General features: G+C 33.6%; 1 protein-coding gene across 1 annotated transcript; it reads right to left on the bottom strand.

Annotated features, from left to right (window-relative positions):
* Positions 1-703: 703 nt before the first annotated feature.
* Positions 704-21,509, bottom strand: LOC133187424 (DNA repair and recombination protein RAD54-like). Its single transcript, XM_061322792.1, has 21 exons — positions 21,412-21,509; positions 19,436-19,516; positions 19,151-19,255; positions 18,856-18,916; positions 18,524-18,659; positions 17,245-17,314; positions 16,877-16,954; positions 15,666-15,713; positions 15,395-15,463; positions 15,001-15,094; positions 14,721-14,845; positions 13,754-13,904; positions 13,238-13,344; positions 12,510-12,582; positions 10,826-10,975; positions 10,159-10,269; positions 9,399-9,522; positions 2,529-2,607; positions 2,005-2,184; positions 1,473-1,636; positions 704-1,231 (listed from the first exon to the last, which is right to left on the bottom strand). Exons 1-21 carry the CDS (start codon positions 21,412-21,414, stop codon positions 1,030-1,032), a joined length of 2,211 nt encoding a protein of 736 aa, XP_061178776.1. The 5' UTR covers positions 21,415-21,509; the 3' UTR covers positions 704-1,029.
* Positions 21,510-23,800: the final 2,291 nt, after the last annotated feature.

The following is a 23,800-nucleotide window of genomic DNA, read 5'->3' as shown; positions in this document are numbered from 1 at the left end:
AAATTACAACTCATTACCACTACTTTTCACCTTGATTTCAGGTGTGCATTACCAGTACATTTTATCAATAAGAAACTCATTACTGCTACATAAACAAGCCATGGCACAGAACATGGGATCTATTCAATATAATATCATCATGTAGTCAGTGTACAATTACTATGAACATGTTGGTAAACTTTTCCTGTGCGTAATAAATACATGTAAAACCTCTGGCACTCACTCCCACTGATGCTTATTTTTTTAATCGACATTGTATGTTTTAACATTGAATTCAATATCATATACTTGCGCAGCAAAATGTTAATTATGTACATGATTTATTCTATTTGGAAGCTCCTTCTCTTTTTTTTTTAAAACACTGCTGCAGATTGCCGATCAAATCTAAAGGAGGGTGGGTTGAGATTTTTTTTGATACTTTCACCTGCATGTTTTGAACACTTTATTTGGCTGGGTTATGTTAAATACAGAATACAAACAGAGAGAGGCAACTTTCACTTTATACAAATTCTGCTAATTTCCCAAACCAAGATTGTGTCAGAAAAGAAAAAAAAAGTGAAAATTTCAACCCCTGATATTAATCCCCTATACAGTACCATGGAATTAGAACTCTTCAGTGAGTTGTGTTTAGAGCTTCCTAAAGACCCTAACAGGAGCATTTTTGTGTTGATTTAATGAATAAAACCAGAAAATAATCATGAGAATTTATTGAATACATCTACCTATTAAAATTCACTTCACAGTTTCTTTTCATGTTTGGTGCATATTTCTAGTTCACCATATCTCTTGATGATTTTGAATCTGAACTCTCTGTTTATATTTAATAATCTCACCAAAACCAATTCCTTTTCTTTCAAACAATATAAAATGAACATTCCTTCTAGCTAATACTGGTAAAATAAGACACAGACTTTATCCCCATCCACTGAAATTCCTTCTTGTTCATGTTTTCTTTTCCAATGTAACGTCTCCCTTCACAGCTCTATAATCTTTTAAAATACACTTTTAAACTTTTAAAACAAGAAATGGTCATACTGTTTTTCGTTGCTCCTCATGAGATTTGTGGTGAAATGTGAATGAGATTGTTTCGTCCCATGCCCCTTTAAGGACCACATCCACTAGTCCTTTTTTATCAGCTGAGTGATGCCATTGAGACAAGTCTGAATTTGTATCACTGCCCTCTGGTGGGCCTCGCACTTCAATGTTATTCACACACCTCTTGCACTTGAACCTTATTAAAAAAACAAAAATAATATTTACATACAGTGGAAAGATGATTCTTTGATAACTGGATTAAGATGGGTTTTTTTTAAAAAAAAAAAAACAAATGTAAACATGTATATACATATTCTTTTTTTTTTTTAAATCTACCTTTATTTTTCACTTAATTTTACGATAATCTTAACTATTTCACGTACTAGGTTTTTGCATAATGTTGCTCACAACCACAAAAATTTGACAGAGCTACTTACTTTTCATGAGTATCACTGATGGTGTCTTCATTGAGCCGGAACAAGTCTCGTAGTTGCTCCCGACTAAAATGTCTCTCCACATCCTCTTCTTTGTCCACTACACAGCTACTCAAGGCTTTCTTGTGTGTCTGACGCTGGAAAATCTTCTCCTCTATTGTTCCAGTCTACAAGAATTGAAGATTTTGTTAAGATTATGGATCCTACTGATATGTTTACATACAGGTATGTAAAGTTTTTTTAATACAGATTTATATGTTTACATATGTAGAAATGAAATCACTGGAGAAAAACATTAAAACTTCTGAAGTTATCTTGCTGTTATTTACACAAAGAAGAGGTACACAACTAATAAGGATTAATTAAAAAAAAGTTTGAAAACATAAAAATTGAACCTTGAAAATGTAAAAAAAAAAAAAAAATTAATTAAAGAATGTTCTCTCTTTTCATCAGGTCATTTGAACACTTTTCCTTTTACATGGATATCATATCAAAGCCTACTTGAAAGAAACTATGAGAGATCTGTATTATTTACAGCAATGAGTCTATATATGTAACACTGCTTCTTCTGTCCATCTCTCCAACACCTAGCCATTGCTTGTTCATCATTGGCTGGATTCCAGTCAGGATCAAACATCACTAAACGGTTGGCTCCAATCAGATTTAAACCACACCCACCAGCTTTGCTGCTCAGCATGAATATGAACTCTGGTGACTATAAGAGAAAACAGATTTTGAGAAGAGAACTAAATTCAAATTCTGACCTTGTAACTGGGTAACATTACAACATTTTATTATTATTGAAAAATATTGTAAAATATAACACATATTTCACAAAGATCACAGCAGAATTGCTATTAAATGATGATGAAATTAAGGGAAAAAAAACTTTCTATTTAATCCATGAAATTGAAGAAATAAAAACTTTAAATATTCATGATGATACAATGTCATATAAGTAATGCTACAAAATTTAAAGTCCTGCTTCTAAGTTCTGAAACAAAAGTACACTTTCCTGAATAATAATTGTTGCTTCTTGTGGTAAAACACATTACTTACGGACGGATTGTTGAACTGCTCTACAACCTTTGCTCTTTTCTTGATGGTCATTGATCCATCAAGACGTACATACAGATACCTGCAACATATAACAATCTCAAATTATTAAAATTTACAAAGCCCAACATCTTAGTTTCCTTAAATAAACTGCACAATACCAACTAGATGCTGTCATGAGACAGCAATACCCGCACTAAGGTGTTTGCCTCTAAATGCACACTCCTTCATATTGGGCTTACCAAGGAAAAAGTCCAAATAATTCTATAATTTACACAGTACATGTATTCGTCAAATCGAACATAAAATGCTCAGGTGACCATGTGACCCATGAACCTCTTATACACATTTCATATACTTAATTCATTACCAGTCTGAAATAACAGAATTTAATTAATGATGTAAATTAGGTTTTGATAAAAGGGGGGGGGGGATATACATTTTTGGCCCATAATTGGAACTTTTTAAATTTATTTTCTCAACAACAAATAATATTATTTTAGTACAAAGCGTTTTTGATGAATTTATCAAAATGTGCAAACTTTTTTTAGTATTTGATTAGGCAAAAACCTCCTTTAAAAGCCATATCCAATCAATTTTGTCACCCCCCCCCCCCCCCCCCCAACACACACACACAATTTGCCTGTTTTTGGAAATAGGCCTAGATGGCAAAGTTATGTTAAAACATCGTTTGTTATGTTAATTTAAAATTTGTTCTTGTACTGTACATGTACGTGAACACCTTTTTGAAAATTTCTACATCACATTGGGCTTGCGTCACCCTACCAGTACTAGTACTAGTTTTACCATTATCATTTTTAGATTGCACATGCCATGTGACATGGTGCAGTGTTACATGTAGAGTTCTATATCAGTGGAAATTAATTCATTTTGTGTTTTAATTGGATTATATTTTATGAAGTTGACAGGACCTATGACAGTCGGTAAGTACAAGTTTAAGTATAGATTGGGGTAAAATAAACCGAAATGCAAATGGTTAGGTTAAAGTTTAAAAAGGATCAAAGATCATCGGCAATCTCCTATGCAGAGTTGTCGTTCATTTCTCTCTCAGACACTGAATGTATGAGCCGATGGTAGAGAGTGGATCATCGGATGCCACAATATTCTGAAGAGTTATCTCCCATTGTCGACATTACATTCAGTTACAGGCACAGATCCGGGAATTTTTTTCCGGGGGGGGTCCACACCTCGGTCCAAAAAAATTCCAGCCCAGAATTTCCTGAGGAGCAAAAAGAAACAAACAAACAAACAAAATAAAAACAATGATGGTGGGGTCCATGTTTTTAAAGGGGGAGGGCATCCAAAGTCATTTTTTCATTTGCTTCTGTAAATCAGTATATAGTCCTATTTAAATAACTCTGCAAATTCCGGGGGGGAGGGGGTCCAATCTCCCTAGCCGCTCCCTGTCCCTGAAATGACAAATGATCATGTGACTCCTAAATAGTAGAAAACTTTTCCATTTGACTATACATAATTTTGTTTCTTGTGTTATTATGTTATGTACATCTAATGGTTTAAGGTTATGAACCCCTGGAGGTCATCCCCACTCTCTTAATGAACTGGAAATGTTCATAATATGACTACATCAAATTAAATAAAAGTGCATCAGATTACTTGACATTTCATTCATGAATTTAGGTCAACCCATGTACCCTCCTAGAATTAGGAATGAAAATCATTCGAAGAGATGGACCATTAAACTATTTGTATATATTCACATTTTTTTAATGTCAAACCAAAGTATTAGACTAGTTTGCATACATGAACAAACAGGGGTCTGGGAAGGGGAAGGGGCAAGGGGAAGGAGTTATCTCTTTACGTCTTAATTGTTGAAAATTCCTAAAATGAATGTTAACCTCAAATCCGACTTGTACGTCTTCATTATTTTTAAATGGTGGTGTCTCCGTATGAGTGAAAAATTCCCAAGAGGGACATTTAACAACAAACAAACATTAATGACTTATAAAACACAATATACATGTACATGTTTATTAGTCAACGGATATACTTCTGATCATATCTCTAGTTCTCCCTTGAATCAGAAATGATGATATAAATATTTTAAGAATGATTAAGAGTTGAAAAGGTTGTGCATTTTAAAATTCACTAAGCTCTGTGGTTGAATTAGCTATACCAGTTTAGCTTATTCTGCTACTCAAAGCACCTTGATTAACTATTTTTAATCATACTGTTTTCTGAAATGTGAAGTTTTTTCAACATGGATACAAGTCATACCTTTTCAGCTTCTGAAAACAATGCATGAAAAAAAAAACTGCTTTTCAAATACTGAAACTCTTTCCAAGTACTTGTGATCATCAGTTTTTAGCTCACTTGAGTTTTTCTGGTTTTCTGATCACATTTTGTTTGTCATCCATATCTCCGCCTGTAAACTTTTCACATTTTTGTCTTCTTCACTAGAACCGCTGGGCCAATTTCATCCAACCCTGCCACAAAGCATCTTCGGGTAAAGGGGATTCAAGTTTGTTCAAGTGAAGGGTCACACCCTCTATCAAGGGGGGGGGGGGTAATCAAGAATTAATGAAAATTTGGTGGTATCATTTTAAAAAAGTCTTATCAAGAACCAGGGCCCAAAAAGTTGAAACTTTCTTTACATAGACTTAGTGTAGCTTCAAATTTGTTAAAATTATGACCCACTGGGGTAGGGTGGGGCCACATATGGGGATCCAATGATTTACATAGAAAAATGCAGGGGATATCGATTTTTTCCATCATAAATCTTCTCATGAACAGCAAAAGCATTATTGTCGTCTGTTTTCACAAAAGGGACCTAGGGGACATTAAATCTCATTTGTCTGTCAGTCTGTCTGTTTGTCAGTCTGTCCGTCTGTCACAATAAATTTAACCTTGGTCATAACTTCTGAATAATAAGAGATAGGGCTTTCATATTTCACATGTACATTACCTACAAGAACTTTCTAAACATACCATGATTTTTGAACCCATGACCTTGACCTTGAAGTTTGACCTACTTTTCAAAAAAAATTAACATTATTTCAAATGATCATTTTGAAAGAGAAAAGATAGGGCGTTCATATTATACATGTATGTTACCTGTGACAAGACCTTTCTAAATATATCATGACTTTTGACTCTGTGACATTGACCTTGAAGTTTAACCTACTTTTCAAAAATTGTTATATTTCCTTATAACTTTTGATTGAGAAGAGATAGACTTTTATATTTGACATGTACATTACCTGTAACAAGATGTTTCCAAGCATGCTATGATTTTTTTACCCCTTGACCTTGATGTTTTACCTAATTTTCAAAAATTTTAACTTTGGTGATTACTTTTGAATGACATATGATAAGGTCTGCATATTTGAAACAATATGTCATAAATAATGGCATCCCATCCACTAGGACACGGAAAGCAGGGGACCACAATTCTTTGAATTTGCTTGTTAGTCATTTTGATATGGAAACATCCTCATATAGTGTAGATTCAAGTTTTTTATGCCCTGCCATGAATATGGATTAGGCATATAGTGTTTGTCATGTCTGACTTCAATAAAAAGTCATATGCTGATACATACTGATGTAAGCTTTTCAACTGCATCAAAATTTTTGACCTTGACTTTTCCTTTGCCCTTGACCTTACTTTTCTTAAATTAGTGTCTAGATCAGTTTTGAATAAACAATTCAAGATATATTTATCAAACTTCATATGCTGATATATACTGCTGAGAGATATCAATTGCATCAACTTTTTTTACCTTGACTTTTCCTTTGACCTTGACCTCACTTTTTTAAATTAGTGTTTATCTACGTTTTAAATAAACCATTTCTGATATTTTTATTGAACTTCTATGCTAATAGTAAATACATACTGATATAAGCTTTTCAACTGCATCAGCATTTTGACCTCAACCTTTCCTTTGACCTTGACCTCTCTTTTCTCAAATAAGTGTTAAGCTCAGTTTTAAATAAATCATTCAAGATATTTTTATCAAACCTAATATGCTATGTATTAGTGAGAGCTATTCAACTGCATCAAAAACTTTTCACCTTGCACTTTCCTGTGACCTTGACCTCCCTTCTCTTTAATTTGTATTTTGCTTAGTTTTAAAGAAACAATTTAAGATATTTTTATGTAAGCATGCACTTATACATAATTTTGTGAGAATTTATCATCTATATCCATTTTTTTTTTTAGATTTTAGTTTCAATTTTAAAGAAACTGTTCAAGATATTCTCATCAAACTTCATACACGCATACAAATTTTCATGTTGCATTAGTAATATACATTCAGCAGGGCATTTATGTCCTATGGACATATTTCTAGTTTTCAAATCATGACCTCCAAGGATAGGGTCAGGCCACAATAAGGGATCAAAGTTTTATAGAGATTTAAAAGGAAAAAAATTCTTCAAAATTCCTCTTTTTAAGAACAACAAAAGCATGATTAATATGGAAACATTCCCAAGAAGTGTAGATTCAAGTTTGTACAAATCATGACCCCATGGGTTAGGGAGGGGCCATTTTTTTCCTGCCCCTATTTGCTATCCACATGGAAATGCAAATTTTAAAACCATTTTACACATCCACAGGACAAAATCAATCATCTTCCAAATGATCATGATTTAAGGCTAGTGCATAAAATATAAGGGAAGTTCTGGGAACCAGGATGATTAAACATGTTAAATATTTTTTTAAAAAAAATTGACCCCCATTTGACCCCCAGGGTGAAAATGAGAATTCCAAAACCTTACTGCACATCTATAGGACACCACCAACCATCTCCCAAAAGATGATTAGGCTACTGTGTAAAATGTAAGAGGAGTTCAGGGAACCAGGGGCTTTTTGCATAAAAAAACTTCATTTTTTGACCCCCATTTGACCCCCAGGGTGAAAATGAAAATTCCGAAACCTTACTGCACATCTTCAGGACACCACCAACCATCTCCCAAAAGACGATTAGGCTACTGTGTAAAATGTAAGAGGAGTTCAGGGAACCAGGGGCTTTTTGCATAAAAAACGTCATTTTACGACCCCCATTTGACCCCCAGGGTGAAAATGAAAATTCCGAAACCTTACTGCACATCTACATGACACCACCAACAATCTCCCAAAAGATGATTAGGCTACTGTGTAAAATGTAGGAGGAGTTCAGGGAACCAGGGGCTTTTTGCATAAAAAACGTCATTTTTCGACCCTCATTTGACCCCCAGGGTGAAAATGAAAATTCCGAAACCTTACTGCACATCTACATTACACCACCAACCATCTCCCAAAAGACGATTAGGCTACTGTGTAAAATGTAGGAGGAGTTCTGGGAACCAGGGGCTTTTTGCATAAAAAACGTCATTTTACGACCCCCATTTGACCCCCAGGGTGAAAATGAAAATTCCGAAACCTTACTGCACATCTTCAGGACACCACCAACCATCTCCCAAAAGACGATTAGGCTACTGTGTAAAATGTAAGAGGAGTTCAGGGAACCAGGGGCTTTTTGCATAAAAAACGTCATTTTACGACCCCCATTTGACCCCCAGGGTGAAAATGAAAATTCCGAAACCTTACTGCACATCTACATGACACCACCAACAATCTCCCAAAAGATGATTAGGCTACTGTGTAAAATGTAGGAGGAGTTCAGGGAACCAGGGGCTTTTTGCATAAAAAACGTCATTTTTCGACCCTCATTTGACCCCCAGGGTGAAAATGAAAATTCCGAAACCTTACTGCACATCTACATTACACCACCAACCATCTCCCAAAAGACGATTAGGCTACTGTGTAAAATGTAGGAGGAGTTCTGGGAACCAGGGGCTTTTTGCATAAAAAACGTCATTTTACGACCCCCATTTGACCCCCAGGGTGAAAATGAAAATTCCGAAACCTTACTGCACATCTTCAGGACACCACCAACAATCTCCCAAAAGACGATTAGGCTACTGTGTAAAATGTAAGAGGAGTTCAGGGAACCAGGGGCTTTTTGCATAAAAAACGTCATTTTTCGACCCCCATTTGACCCCCAGGGCGAAAATGAAAATTCCGAAACCTTACTGGACATCTACATGACACCACCAACCATCTCCCAAAAGATGATTAGGCTACTGTGTAAAAGGTAAGAGGAGTTCAGGGAACCAGGGGCTTTTTGCATAAAAAACGTCATTTTTCGACCCCCAATTCACCCCAGGGTGAAAATGAAAATTCCGAAACCTTACTGCACATCTACAGGACACCACTAACCATCTCCTAAAAGACGATTAGGCTACTGTGTAAAATGTAAGAGGAGTTCAGGGAACCAGGGGCTTTTTGCATAAAAAACGTCATTTTTCGACCCCCATTTGACCCCCAGGATGAAAATGAAAATTCCGAAACTTTACTGCACATCTACATGACACCACCAAACATCTCCCAAAAGATGATTAGGCTACTGTGTAAAATGTAAGAGGAGTTTGAGAAATAAGAGTGTGACAGACGGACGGACTGACAGACATGAGTAACAACAATATACCCGAACTTTCTTTAGAAAGTGCGGGTATAATTAACATATTGCAGATACAAGTATACTCAAAACTATGTATACTTGGTACATGTAATGAAAACTCAGGACCATTGGTTCAAAACCATCTTAAAATATTGTAAGTCGTTTTAATTCCACAAAGCTGAAATTTCATGATTTGTTACAAAAGTACCAATTGTGATGGTTTTAATTTCATACTATAGGCATGTGTCTTCAGATACTTCTTGGTCTGATAACCTTATTCACAATGGGATTTATTTTTCAGAAAAATGATAGATTGTAAACACAGTAAATTTGAAACCATTATTATTTTCCCAATCTACAGTATTTCCAGTCAGATAGTTCCCTCCAAGCTTACCTTCTTTGATGACAAAGAGTTTCAAACAAGTCCAGAGTCTGGGTGTAATTAGAAACAAGAACCACTTTGTCACTCGTCTGGGCTTTTATCAGGGCCAGCAAGCGGTCAAGTACAAGCACTTTACCTAAAACAAGATATATTTCTGAAGAGTAATGCCCAAAGAATATGTAAATTTGGCTCCTCATGGATTCATTACCCAGTAAATTCTCTATAATATTATACATATTCATGAAACTAAATTTAAGTTTTATCTCTTACAAAATACATGTTCTGTCTATACCTCATTACAATAAAATTCTGAACAGAAGTTACCATACAAGCCCCCCTCCCCCACCATTGTATCCTTAATGCAAAAAATTTGATATGATTTTACAAGTTACATTAAAGTTTTAGTTTTATCTTTGAAAATGTTGATGCAATTAGTATTTTAAACAAACTATTGGGAAGAAAAAATGCTATTGGATAATTCCCCATTCCTAATATAGTCATTAAAAATATGTGCCAACAAGTGTATAAATGAAGGTTTAGTCTCCCACCAAAAATGTAAGATATGATCCAGTAACAGGAAAATGTGACAGATGGATGACCAACATACAAAATCTCTTTTCCAGAGCATGCATATTAGACTATGTTAATGTAGTTCAGGTACATGTATGATTTTAATTACTTTCAAAAGGATGTCATTTAATTTCACATTAAAATTTTACATGTTTGTGTTTATGGATTATCAATATATGATAAAAATATGCATATACTTTACCAGAGAGTTCTGGCCTCACAACTTTGGTTGTATGTTTTGGAGGGAAAAGCTCCAGAGTCCCCTCATAGCCAGGGGCATTCTCAAGGCATTTGTCATAAATAAGGTCTGGGTCTGGAATTGAAGAAATAAAAAATATTACATATTTCAGTATACAGTGTATAGACTGTCAGAGCAGCCATAAAATATTGATTTTCCCCCAACATTTGAAATCATGCAACTTTTATATCTATTTACAAAATCAATGTTTTAAATTAATAAATCAGTAAAACTTGATGATAGAGAAGTCACCAGGGCCTTCAAAACAAAAATTCTTTATAAGCATAACATTTATTGAGTGTAACGTCTTCCAGGGAATCAGATAATTCTTCCTTATAACCAAGAGATTTCACTATAATCAAGTCCCCCATGACCGAGTTGTACTGTTAACAGATTTACAAATATTTTTTGTTGAATTTGGCTCTTTGTGATTACATGGACATGTGTGCTGTCATTTGTATTATCTTTAAGAGCTCATGAAACATGTATTGTGCAGCAAAGAGTTTTCACATTATTATAAATAGCACCACAAATATCACAGTAACTTTAGCAGGTTGATTCTGGATGACATTTTCATTCATAAAGCAATAATATAAACATCATTTATTGCATCTTGATCTTGGTGACTTACGATTACAGAGTTTTTTCAGCTGTGTAATGAATGCCAGAGTGCTGGATGTAGATTTCTCTTCTTGTTCCACCTCCAAACATTTAGATCTAACCAAGAGTTTATATAACTCAGACTGCATCTGTGTCAAACGGCAGCATACTATCTGTTCGACTAAAGAGAAAAAAGAAGCAAATGCATGTACATGTATACATTACAACAAAGAGGCTATAAAATTAATTCAATATTTGTAACAAATTGCCGTTATCCCTTTAAAAACTTTATGACTAAGTATGATACAAACAAACCTGCCATCAGACAAGTTTGACTGTAGCAATAAATAATTTTATGTGCATCATATTCTAAGAAATGAATCCCTATTATTTTTTTTACAGTTTCCCAGCATATAAAGCACACAGTTTTAATCTGAACAACTTCTGATAGAGCTACATGTAGCACAAGAGTTGACACCCTTCTGAAATCTTGAACCTCTTGTCATTAAGTATATATATTAAGGATGGCAATCGAATACAGAATTGCCAATTAAAAACCGCAAGACGTTCCGACCGATTAGTCGATTAATCGTATCAAAAATTCTCGACATAGCTACACTCAAATAAGTAAGACTATAAAGATGTTCATGTAGTAATATTATGCTTATATTTATATATGATCAGAATACTACGTAGCATATACTGCATTTCAATTCTAATGGTCTAAAGAAATAAGGAAAGAAAAAATTAAGATACCCATGAAACATCCTGAGGTTGCAGTTGCATTAAAAAATTTTCAGAAAAGGTGTCACGGAAGTTCAGTCTGAATAGTCACCATAATCAAAATTAAGGCTGAATTATCGCTTATCTTACAATGTTTGTTTTAGAATATAATTTGATAGGTAACTGCAAAGGATAGAGGGGGTAAGGTACACATTATAATCAGTTCACAGAAGTCAACGATCATTTAATTAAAATTATGAAAGAAACACAGGACAGGGTGGGTAACGACACATGTTTAGACAGCAATTAACGACTCGAAAAGTGACCAATTACCCCAACACGATGTCAATCTGGAGAGCCTTGATTATCTCTGAATCAGCTTAAATAGATAGGGGAACATGCTAACATTTCAGAAAATTTTATTTGTATTTTTTAAATTGAATTTTCAGGAAATTGCATTCAAATTTACATATACAATAATTTTTTTCCCGACTAACCGATTACAGATTTTCTAACCGATTACCATCGTTCCGACCGAGTAACCGGTTAACCGATTACAAATTGCCATCCCTAATATATATACATTTACATGTATTTCACATAGAACAATACTTGTTGAGATTTTAAATTCATGGTTGATGTATACCCCAAAATTTATGAAAACTATAAATGTACCACACTAAAATACATGCACATGTATAATGATTCCACAATGCTTTATAAAGCAGACGTCATACCCTATGAACCCATAAGCTACATTGTATCTTAGACTAGCTTTTGTACCATGGAATCATTTTATTACTCGTGGGGGTTAATGTTTGTGGATTGCATAAACCTAAAGGTTTGTGGGGACATAATTTTATGGATAAACAAATTGTTATGAAAGATACTGCCCAGAGATCTACATCTGTTAAGGTTGTAAGTTCATGGGTAATGTGTATTACATAACTACAAATGCTTTATGAACTTGTTTGTGAGAAGATCAAACAAACCTTTCACTGGCAAGTATCTGGTCAGGAGAGCTTGTGTTCTTCTAATGATGCACTTGTTCACAATGTCTGCCAACTACAAAATTTTAAATTGTACAGATCGATATTCTAATTCTCTCTACTTTTTAAGGGTTTTTTTGTTACCCCATTGGAAGATCTAATTACCAGTCTACCCTTGGATATTCTTATTCTTCAAATTTATAATATTTATACAAATCTAAAATTACTCCTATATCATCACATCAACAAAGAATTTTCAATACATGTAAATTTAACTACACAGGGTTCATACAGCCCAGCGACATTATTTTTTAAGCACTTTTAAAACCCATTTTTCAAGCACTTTTGAACAATACAATCATGCAAATAAAAATATTGATTGGGACTTTTTTTTAAATATCTTTAGCTCATTTAACCTCTCATTTATTTTTTTTCAATATCTATAACTGGTAATGCTGTGAAAAGGTAAATAAACATAAATCAATTTATTTCCTTTTTTTTTTTAATGTTTGCTAATACAGCAGCTCAAGATAAGAATTCATGCACCATAAAAAAATTAAGCATTTAACATGCAAATTTAAGCCCCTTTCCATGACTTTTTGCTGTTCAAGCATATTCAATCACTTTTCAAGGGCCGTGTCAAAATTCAAGCACTTTTTTACTGTCTGTACAAACCCTGCAGAAAAAGAAATATAAGTTTGTAGCATATAACATTTTCAACACTGTCTTACTTCCTGTAACTTTTCTTGGCCCTTTTTATGGACCTCGTCACTTGCGTCTGCATCTCTCCCTCTAAGGATTGGGGTCTCAAAACGCCTCTTAAACTCCTGGGCAGTACCTTCAAAATCAATATCTCTGTGCAAGTTTGGATAAATCTTAAATGTACAAGTACAAAAAATGCTCTTTATCATGTGCTACATATATGTTACAAACACATTTTAAAAAAATAAAAGCACACTTTTAAAAACAATAATTCACTTTAGAAAATAATATTTCAATGGGAAAAAAAATAATAATTAGAAGATAATCCTTTGCTGGTGATACTAAATGCTTAAAAATTATTATTCATGTTTCTCCTGCTTAATTTTAAGTAAAATATACACAGCTTCATTTCTTCAGCTCAACACCCCTCAAATACATGTGTGTATGCCTAACATAGAAGTAAACTTGATCTTCATCTTCTTTCAAAACAAATATATGTATCTTGTGAAATTTAAAAAAAAAGAGAAAGTGAAAGTAAAAATTACCTAAAATTCCTCCATTGACAAAGTGAACCAGACTAAAGTACTCCAATAAATCATTCTGTATGGGTGTCCCTGACAACAAGACACGCCTCCTGGCCTTCAGTCCATTCAGGGCCTGGTAGGTCTGGTTCTCGGAGTTCTTCAGTCTGTGTCCCTGAGAATAAAATTTAAATCTAAAGATGCTCTATAGTACAGTAAAATTTGTCTAAGCTGGACACCACTGGTTCTGTAGAAATTGGCAAGAATAGACAACATTCCGGATTAGGCAATATTTTTTTAAAACAATAGTATTTACCCAGTGGTAGAAAAAGTTTCCTTTGTAATAGCAAGATTTAGAGTGCACAACATCCAGATTAGGCAAGCTATGATGTGACCCCAGATGGGATGTTGTTAGCAGTAGTAGAAGCAGTAGTGGATTCGGAAATCTAATTTTAATTAAATTGGTCAGTAATTATTACTCTTTCTTTTTCACTCATTATATGTAAATTAAATGTACATGTTAAAGTTAAATCCTTCTCCAAGCCATAAGGCTAATAAGGCCGGTGCTTATACCTGGTTTCTGTGGTGCTAAGCGGATGAGAGTCATTGACGCCTCCTAGATGGGACACCAGTCCATTGCAGATTAACCCCAAGCTACCCATTGCAACTAGGTGGACTGAGACAATGCAGAAAAAGTGCCTTGTCTAAGGACACAACATTAAGTGCCCACAGTGAGGTTTGAACCAGCAACCTTTGGATTACTTGCCAAACACCTGTGACCACTGAGCTAAGTGCTCCACTTAAAAATTTACATGTAACTAAAATTCTTCATTCTCAATTCTCAAAGATTGTCATGTTTAAAGTACTACTTGTACATGTACATGCATGCAAAGTTTGTGTAATTTTGCTGAACAGTGCTTGCTCAACGCTTTTTTAATCTACATTAAAAAAAATTAAGCTATGTCATTTTCCTCACTCACACAGATCATACCTCATCACAAATGACTAGGCCAACATTTCCCTTGTGCATCACTGCACTGTGAAGACGAAAGGTTTCATAGGAAATGAATAAAATTGGATGAGGATTTCTTTTTCCCTGAAGCTGCATAAATTGATCTGAAAAAAAAAATGAAATTTACATTCAATATTTATATCTACAATCACATAACACTAAAATAATCTATTTTAAAAAATTCTATGCAATTCAAAATATATCAAAATTTAATATCAGTTTCATTTGATTGAAATCAGTTTTTTTTTACTGCACCTACTCAGTTGCCTATCTATTTCACTTTTAACTCCAGAATCAATGGCTAAACAGTTGATTTTTCCTCCTAACCATTTCTGAACTTCATTGTACCAGTTCTGAAAAAAAACATCAAGATTCAGTTTAGTCTTCTATGCATGAGATGGAAATGGCATTGAAATTATTACATTGGATACTTTTTAATACATGAACTCCATTCAAATGGCATCAAAATTTTATTTCACGTAATTTACAAACATATTTTACAAGCTTTCAGATTAGAACTTGTGTATAAAATCATTCATTCATTTATCAATAACAAAAGCCTGAAATTTAGATAAGTTATAAATACAGTGTTACAGTACTTTAACTCACGTCTACAAGCTAAGTTTCTGTATATGAAATGTTACAGTCCATACCTTGACCAGACTACTTGGGGTGACCACTACCACTTTATCAATGAGTGGACAACAGTCAGGGCTCTGTCTCTGGAAATAACCAAAAAATTCTGTTTTCTCCTCACTGTTACATATTCAAGTTCAACTTACCGTAAATTATTATGAATCAATGAAAACATATTTATTTGAACAAGAAGCACTTCACACTTCAGTATATAATATCAAAACAGAAAAGCATGAAACTTAGATCAAACATAAGGCAGACATATTAATATTTTAAATTAATACAAACCAAAAGTGTCCACATCAGAGTTATACATTGTAGAGTTTTGCCCAATCCCTGTAAATAAAAAAAAATAATCATATAAAAAAACTGACATACCATCCTGGATCAAAAGTGACAAAGTCATAAAGCCCTCAATGTGCTTATGTCAATAAAAGACCCCAAAACTTTCATCGACCATCCTACATGTACATCTATAGTGTATGTACATGTACATGTAGTAAATATGAAACAGAAAGAATGAAATATGTCCAAATTATTACCTAACTTATGTACATGTATGTGAAATGCATGTAGCAATAATCTTGCCGTTTGACCAAATGACCTCAAAATTATAGATTTTATTCAGTAACCATCCTCCATGTAAATAGATAATACAGTAAAACTTGGTTATAGTGAAGTTCTGGGGACCTGCGAATTTACTTCGCTATGTCCATAATTCGTTATACATTGTATCCATATAACAAATTTGTTAAAGTATGCATAGTGAATACGTTATATCATTTTTTTCCCTTCAAGCATGACTACCAAATGTATTTAGGGAACATTAAAATATAAAATTTATCTTGGAGTTCAAAAGTTTTAAAATGAATTGAGTTTCAAATATAAATACTAACAAAATTATTGTCATTTCAATCTATTAAAAATCAAGATCTTTGAAAATTCGCTTTAAAAGATGTAAATTTTGTTATATTTAACTTCTAGAGGACACAAAATCAGCTCGCTATAACCATAAATTCGCTATATCCGAGTTCATTATATCCATAAAATTTTACAAGGAATTGTTAAGAGTTTTGCAGGGGATTGCAAAAAACTTCACTATATCTGTAAATTTGCTATATCCGTGTCTGTACTAAACGAGTTTTACTGTATAAAGTACCTATGTTTGAGGAGTTTCAAGTCTTTGTGGCAAATATGAGGGACAGGCAAACTAACAGATAGACAGATAGATACATGTACATTTAAAATTACATAAGGGCATCCAAATTTTGATACAAGGCCCTGATCAAATCATAAATTTACAATAAAAATAGATGATCATAAAAATCAAAGTATTGAAATAGTACAGCATTTACAGTAAATGATTCCATAGAAAGGTTTAAAATCTATTCATTAAGGAATGCAAAAATTACAAAATATACCAGTAGATCACTGCTATTTTCAATGAGCAGAACAAAGTGGTATCTAGTGATACTGAACAACAAATCAGACTTCCATACCATTTCATCTGCCATAATACAACCAAAGTTGTCTGGAATCCTTTGGCCTGTGACACAGTCATACATGAACTTTACACCCTGTCAATGAAGTAAAATAAAACCCTCGAAATGTTGTACAAACTGTGCTGTTGGTGAGACATATCATCTAAACATTAATTTACCAGCAAAGAAAAAAGATCTATTAATGTCCTCAGGTATTCATGTAGGTAACGATGATTTCTATATTTTTTTTTCAATCTAACAAATCATTGGCTTGAAAGAGGAACATGATGATATCAGTATTCTGTCAGTGATTTTTAACTTTTTAACTGGAGGTTCGGAGTAGTTCTCAATGACATGAAGATCCTTACAAATGTAGTGGGACTTACCTCCCTCTGATGAGGCCTCAGGACTTTGGATAAAACTGGATCCACCACCACATGTACTGGCTGTTTGTCCCTGTAAATATACAAAAGATTCTAGAAGCAAATTTTCTTTACAGGGATAGACATGAATTTTTATCCTCAATTGATTATCATGCAAGTAGACTCTAATACAAGTACAGTTGAACTTAAGTATCTTGAACACTGATATCTAGAATACCATGGATATGTCAAAGTGATTTGGAAGTCCCAACCACTTATTCTTAAGTATTTTACCCCTGATATCTCGAATCCTCAGATATCTTGAAGTTTTTTCTCTGTCACATTGAGTTTGAGATAATGAGGTTTGACTGTATTTACTTGCCCTAACATTATTTAGATGCTCTAATCAGTGATCCGAAATGATTGGAAAAGGGTTTTATGCTACTTATGAGTCACCCTGTTACCATGCTGTCACAAGCAAAAAGCTGTCTGACATTCATGTTGTTTACTTCATTCTTGTTAGATCCATACTGAACCTACCACATTATACCAGACAATTTGTAATTAATAATCCAAAATGGAAAACTGATATCACATTAATAGATTCTTCATCAAAGTTATCAATCATTTTAGATGTTCAAATTACAAATAAGAATTGAATGTGAAATTGTTGATCACTAAAAATTTCCACTTCTCCATTGCACAAGTACAAGGTATACCTCAATTTTTCTCTTGCCCAAATGCTGATGTTACTTAACTTGTTCAATCAGACAACCATTAATTTATATCCCTGTTTTACTTGAGAGTAAACAATCTTTTTCCATGAATGGAAATGAATTCCAATCTTTAACATGTTTAAGTGAAATCAAAAACAAGAGTATTCCAGACATTCTTAATCTCAGATTTTTCTTCCACTATCAAACTTTTATTTTCAAAAATAACAGTTTTTTGTAGTATGTTACAGGAGGCTGGGAGGGGGTGAGTGGGTGTGTCGTTAATTTTACATGTATTATTTAGTACTTATTTTTCATAATATGAATCATTTCCTTTATTGTTTAACCATTTTGCAAGACACAGATCAGATTATATCAGTATACCACAAATATCCACAATATAAGTTTACCATCAACATAAAACACAAGTACATGTAAATACTGATCATTATAGTGAGTAAATTATTTACAATCAAAGTAAGAATATGTTGATTCATATCTTAATTTAACAATCATTACTTAATAACTAGTCTCAAAATTGACTCCTGAAAATTTTAGCAAATTGTACATTCAATAATAAATTTACTTACAAATCAGCCTTCAATTGTTCATGGGCAGACAACTCAGGAGGGGAGTAGAGAATTAATGCCCCTTCTTCATTGGGATCATGAAGAGACTGCCTTGTACCTTGTCGTCTAATCCCAAGTGCTCTACCAGCAAGTGCTCCTTAAAACAAACTACACTGTACTTGTAACCAACAATACTTAGGATAGTATCCTTCAATTATTTAGAAGTGCTTAAATTTGTCTAAGAATGTTTTTAATGCAATATGCACTCAAAATACAACTACATGTATAAGGTATTATGATGCCTAAGATTTTAAAACTGAGCTATAGGAAATACACACCACATTTATACTCACCTTTGTAATTAGGTATAGGGATCTTAAATGGCTTGGACAATATCTTCCTGATAAATTCCTCCTATTGATTTTTAAAAAAATAACAGAACAATTATTTATTAATAAACATGTAAATAAATTTTTGTATGGAAAATATTAAGAAAGATTAGATCAACAACTATAGTTAATATAATGATATGTCTGAATTCAAATTTAAATTTAATCAACCATTCTAGGTTCACTCTTATATTACTGGAAAATTTTATTCAAAGGTAGCTCAGTTAAATCTGTTCTTCAAATACCTGTTGTAACTTACATGAGCCCTTGCATCTGGGTATTTGATTGAAGGCATGTTGGTGATAGTTGACAAGGGTTGCCTTTCATCCCTTTCACTGTCATCTTCATAGCGAGCTCTCTTCACCTGTAATATTTAGGCAACCAAAATTTTACGCAATCCTGATACATACAAAGGTATCATGAATTTCCCAGAATTTCCAAAATCTATCAGCCCAATCATTTAAAAAAAGTGCAAAAAATAATGTGCTACTAGTTATCAAAGGGAGAAGAGTGTTTCTGAGAACACATTAACTGTAATACCCACCACAGGTTTAATTTGCTCTTGTACTTGTCGGGGGAATGAAACAGGTACTGTAAGCCTCTGGCTAGGTGCCTGACTTCTTCTCTGTTAAAATAAAAAAAAAAAATAAGAATGACAATTTTTTACTACAATATCTGTATTGTTCAGGGGTTGAAATTTCCCTGGAAAACCCTCTAGCCCAGGGGCTACTGATCAGTAAAAATTTACAAGCCCGAACCTCGAACTAACTAGCACAACAATTTTCATACAAAATGAAAACATAACAAATTAAAGTGTCAAATGCTTTGGTGACAGGAACAAACTAAATTAGTTCTCAGTCAAAAGAAACCAATCTACAAAAAAAAGCTACGGTAAACTGATGATCAAGAATTTTTTTCTGTTCTGCTAGTCCGACGGACTATCGTTACATTTGAATTAGCCAGCCCAAGTCTTAAAATGACTAGCCCCGGGCATCGGGTTACCATATATTTTAACCCCTGTTGTTCATTGCATCATGTGAATAAGTTTATGGCTAAATGCTGTCAAAATTATTTTTACTTTGAAAAAGTATTTGTTCAGTTGTCTAGCATGACATTTACCAGTCTTTCACACTCTTTGTCAATGTCTGATTCTTGTGCTTATTGTGCAAAAGTTCTTGACCTTTTAACAGGTCTTGCATAACCTCTTGATTTAGTTATTTAGCTTGAATTAACTATATAGTTTTATTAAGATATTCAGAATATCTTAATTAAGATATTTTATTACATTTTTTCTTAAATGTGTTATTTTTCAGTCTGTACAATAAGCCGCATCTTGGTGCAGTGATGGTATTCAACCTTGAGCTCCTCTCGCTCATCAAATTGCGTCATACTGAGGGTGCATCAATTTACCCAAAAGGAACTCAAAAGGACTCAAAATGAATATATTATGATATAATAAAAAGGATTAATATGTATTAAATAATGAATTTTATATATTACACAGTTTATATATAAAGTTGGCAAAAACACAGTTTTATGCTGTTGTAACTTTTCTTTTCGAATCAGAAAAAAAGTATTTACAGGTCAAACACTAAATCTTGTTAGATATGCTTTGTTTTATTTAAGCTGAAAAGATAAACATATCATTATGTTTTCTCATATATTTTAACATATCTTACCATATGAAATCTAATAAAATAAGTTTTATTTTATGACTTACTCCAAGCAAATAGTATAGGGGGAGGGGACTCCCGGCCACAATCTCACCCCCACTTTTTGCCAAATCTAATGTTTTGATTTCAATTTAGTATGAAAATGGTCATTTAAAAGCCGTTTGTCCCCTTCATTTCGATTCCTTTTGGGTCCTTTTGGGTAAATCGACACACCGTCTTAATCTTATTGAGATTGTGCTGGACCTTCCTAAACTACTTTGAAGTACAAGTTGAATACTTGGCGGTATCGGGTATGTTTTTTTTTTTCAACTTGTAGCTCCATGTTTTGAAAACAATATTAAAGTACTGAGTCATTAATAGGCCCATTATGGAGCTGAGCAGCGGATGAGCTAGATTTTACCTTTGAAGATTGATAATTCCCCGTGCCTATCATGTGGCAGAGAGGTACGACCAATGTAATAATAATTTATTGAAAAAAATCCATTGGTTCATTAATCAACTTTCTGCAATATAAAGAGGGCGAACAGACCCTGTGCGAACAAGTTTTAGAGCGATCGGACTCTGGGCGAACGAGAATTAGGGCGATCGGCGTCAAGGGCGAACAAGTTTTAGGGCGAACGAACATACAACCGTTCAACCATACTAGGCCTCATTATGTGGATCTCTTTTCTTTATTAGGCAAGAATCTCATAGTAAATCAAGTAGAGAAGATACTGCTCTATTTCAAAAATGGGGAACCAAATTCGTAGATAGTAGATTTACGTAGATTTATTGCATAAACCTCATGATACGATCACCCATAACAAATGAAGAAATCGAAGTCAAATATCAGAAATGAAGCGCTTACCATTTCAAATAATATCTATGCATCTTCTTTTTCTAAAGTACAAAGGCTAAATATCATCTTCTGAAACTGAGACCTGTTATAAATTGCTGTACAGATTATTTTTTCCATCAATATAAACAATCTTATTACAATGAATGTGTTCAAAACTAGCGGTTTAACTTGAACTTCCGGATGAATGGAATTAGCTAAGTCGGTCTAAAACTATTCGCACAAGTCATTATTGACCGGTCTTTCAGGCTTCAGTACATGGGCGGATTCTTGATTTTTGGGGATGTCCTCTTCTCTCTCTAATATTTCTCCCTCTATCCCCATCTATACTCTCTGTCCATCTTTACCTATCAGATTATCATTGCCAGGTTTATACAGTGTTAGGGAAAAAAAACTTTCGTTATAAATCTTTTTCTTCTGAACGAAGAAAGAAAATCATTGTTTTGATAGGTTGGGTTTTAAGCTGACTGTTTTTTGATATATAGATGAATTTTACTGGTGATCAATGTGCACGCCTTTTGAGGGGATGTTCAACCTTTGTTTATACTGTTTATAGTATAGGCATTGATAAAAAGTACTACATTCAATAATTCCCACATTCCTATAAGACACTGTCAACTTATCTTTAAATCATAAAAGTTAATCTGTCGATAGATATAAAGTATGAATCCTTCACGTATGGAGAAATGATGCGCAATTTACTAGAATTCATGACACTGCTTACACGTGATTTGCTTCTCATTATATTCATAAGATCCTAAATAAACTAGAAATTCCATTTCTTCAAATTTTGATATTAAAACTTGCAAGCCCGGTTCTATTTTGTTGTTTTTTTTCCCTCAAGCATCGGTCATATTTATTTCAGGGGCGTCGGCAAGAATTTGACATTGGGGAGGCAAACTGGATCGAAAGGGGGGGGTCTAACTAACTTTTTGTGATTTAAACTACATAATTAAAATTTCCGCCCAAATCTTTATATTTTTTCCATGAAGACAATAGCCTACAGGTATTTTCTTATTAAAAAAGAACAATTAAACAAAAAAAAAAAAATGACGATCGAGGTAAAGATTAAAATACATATAATTTTTCTATTATTATATAATATTTATTATTACTTGCCGAAAGAATGCATAATTATGAAATTTAAAATTAACAGGGTGATTAATCCTTCATAATCCCTCCATTTTTGAAATGCAGAAATATGCATTATGACATTATAAAAAAAATCAACTGAAGTTATTTTAAATAGTAATTTTTACCCAGTATTTTAGTATTTTGCTTTAATTTAATAGCTTACAACTTCGATTCATCAAAGATTTCCAAACATCGATCGACCAATTGATTGGACAATAAACAGGCCTGTTACAATGTATATGCGGGGGGAGGTGTCAGGAAGGGTAAGGGGGTGGGGCGCCTCCAATTTTTTCCCACTTTCTCCACTTTTTTCTGAGAAGTCTTTTTGCTTAAGTTTGATATGCAAAAAAAAATCATTCATTTAGACACTGTTTGCTCCCCTCCTTTCATACACACTTTTTGTTGTTGGTAGATGTAGGTCGAACTCAGTCAAATTCCAACATTTGAAAAGAAAAAAAAAATCCGCAAGAAATTGCCGTTTTTAAATTAAAAAGGCGATCGTAACTATTCACGAAATGATAAATCATTTGTATTTTATAAAAATAGGCTTTCTCCTGCACCTATAATTAAGCATGTTATAGATTATTACTTACTAAGTAGAAGAAATTCAGAAAAATCAAGCTTTATAATTCCATTTCCATGATTATTTAACTATCTAGAGCAATTTGGAATACATATGTATGTAATATTGTGAGTCCAGTAGTGTAAGAAATGAAGACTTTAGATTTTAGAACTCTTCGAAACTTTCAATCCTATTCCATTCCCTTCTAACCCCAATATTTGTCAATTAATTAAACAAAAGGAATTCTCAAGATCTTTTGTAATTCACTAATATTTTATTAATATGTGTAACTAAATATATAACCTTAAAGTTGGTAACTCTCCAGACGCCCTTGGCTTGTCGTTGTGGAACCCCCCCCCCCCCCCCCCAATCCCCAAATCATCTCGGTAAAAAAATCGTACTAGCAAACTTGCCACACAAATACAGAAGATAATGACAATTAATTAAACAAACAAAAACTTCGTACTTGCAAAATACTAATAAATTTGTCATGAATTTCTCTAAAAACGCCTTATTTATTCCCCTCATATACGCCGTACATCAATATCCGCGTTTCTGCAAGCTGTCGCTTTGAAATACTGCGTCATCACTTTTAATGTTTGGGGAAAAGTAATTTTACCTAGCCCGCAAAAATAGGGCCGTCGTCAGGTTTCTGGACATGGAGGTGCATGCAGGCAGGGTCGGGGGGGGGGGGGTATTCCCTCC

Source organism: Saccostrea echinata, unplaced genomic scaffold, assembly GCF_033153115.1.
Source record: "Saccostrea echinata isolate AGI-Se365-2 ecotype Australia unplaced genomic scaffold, CSIRO_AGI_Sech_v1 ptg000001l, whole genome shotgun sequence".
Lineage (NCBI taxonomy): Eukaryota > Metazoa > Mollusca > Bivalvia > Ostreida > Ostreidae > Saccostrea > Saccostrea echinata.
Note: the sequence above shows the minus strand (reverse complement) of the source record. Positions and strands in the feature narration are given on the sequence as shown.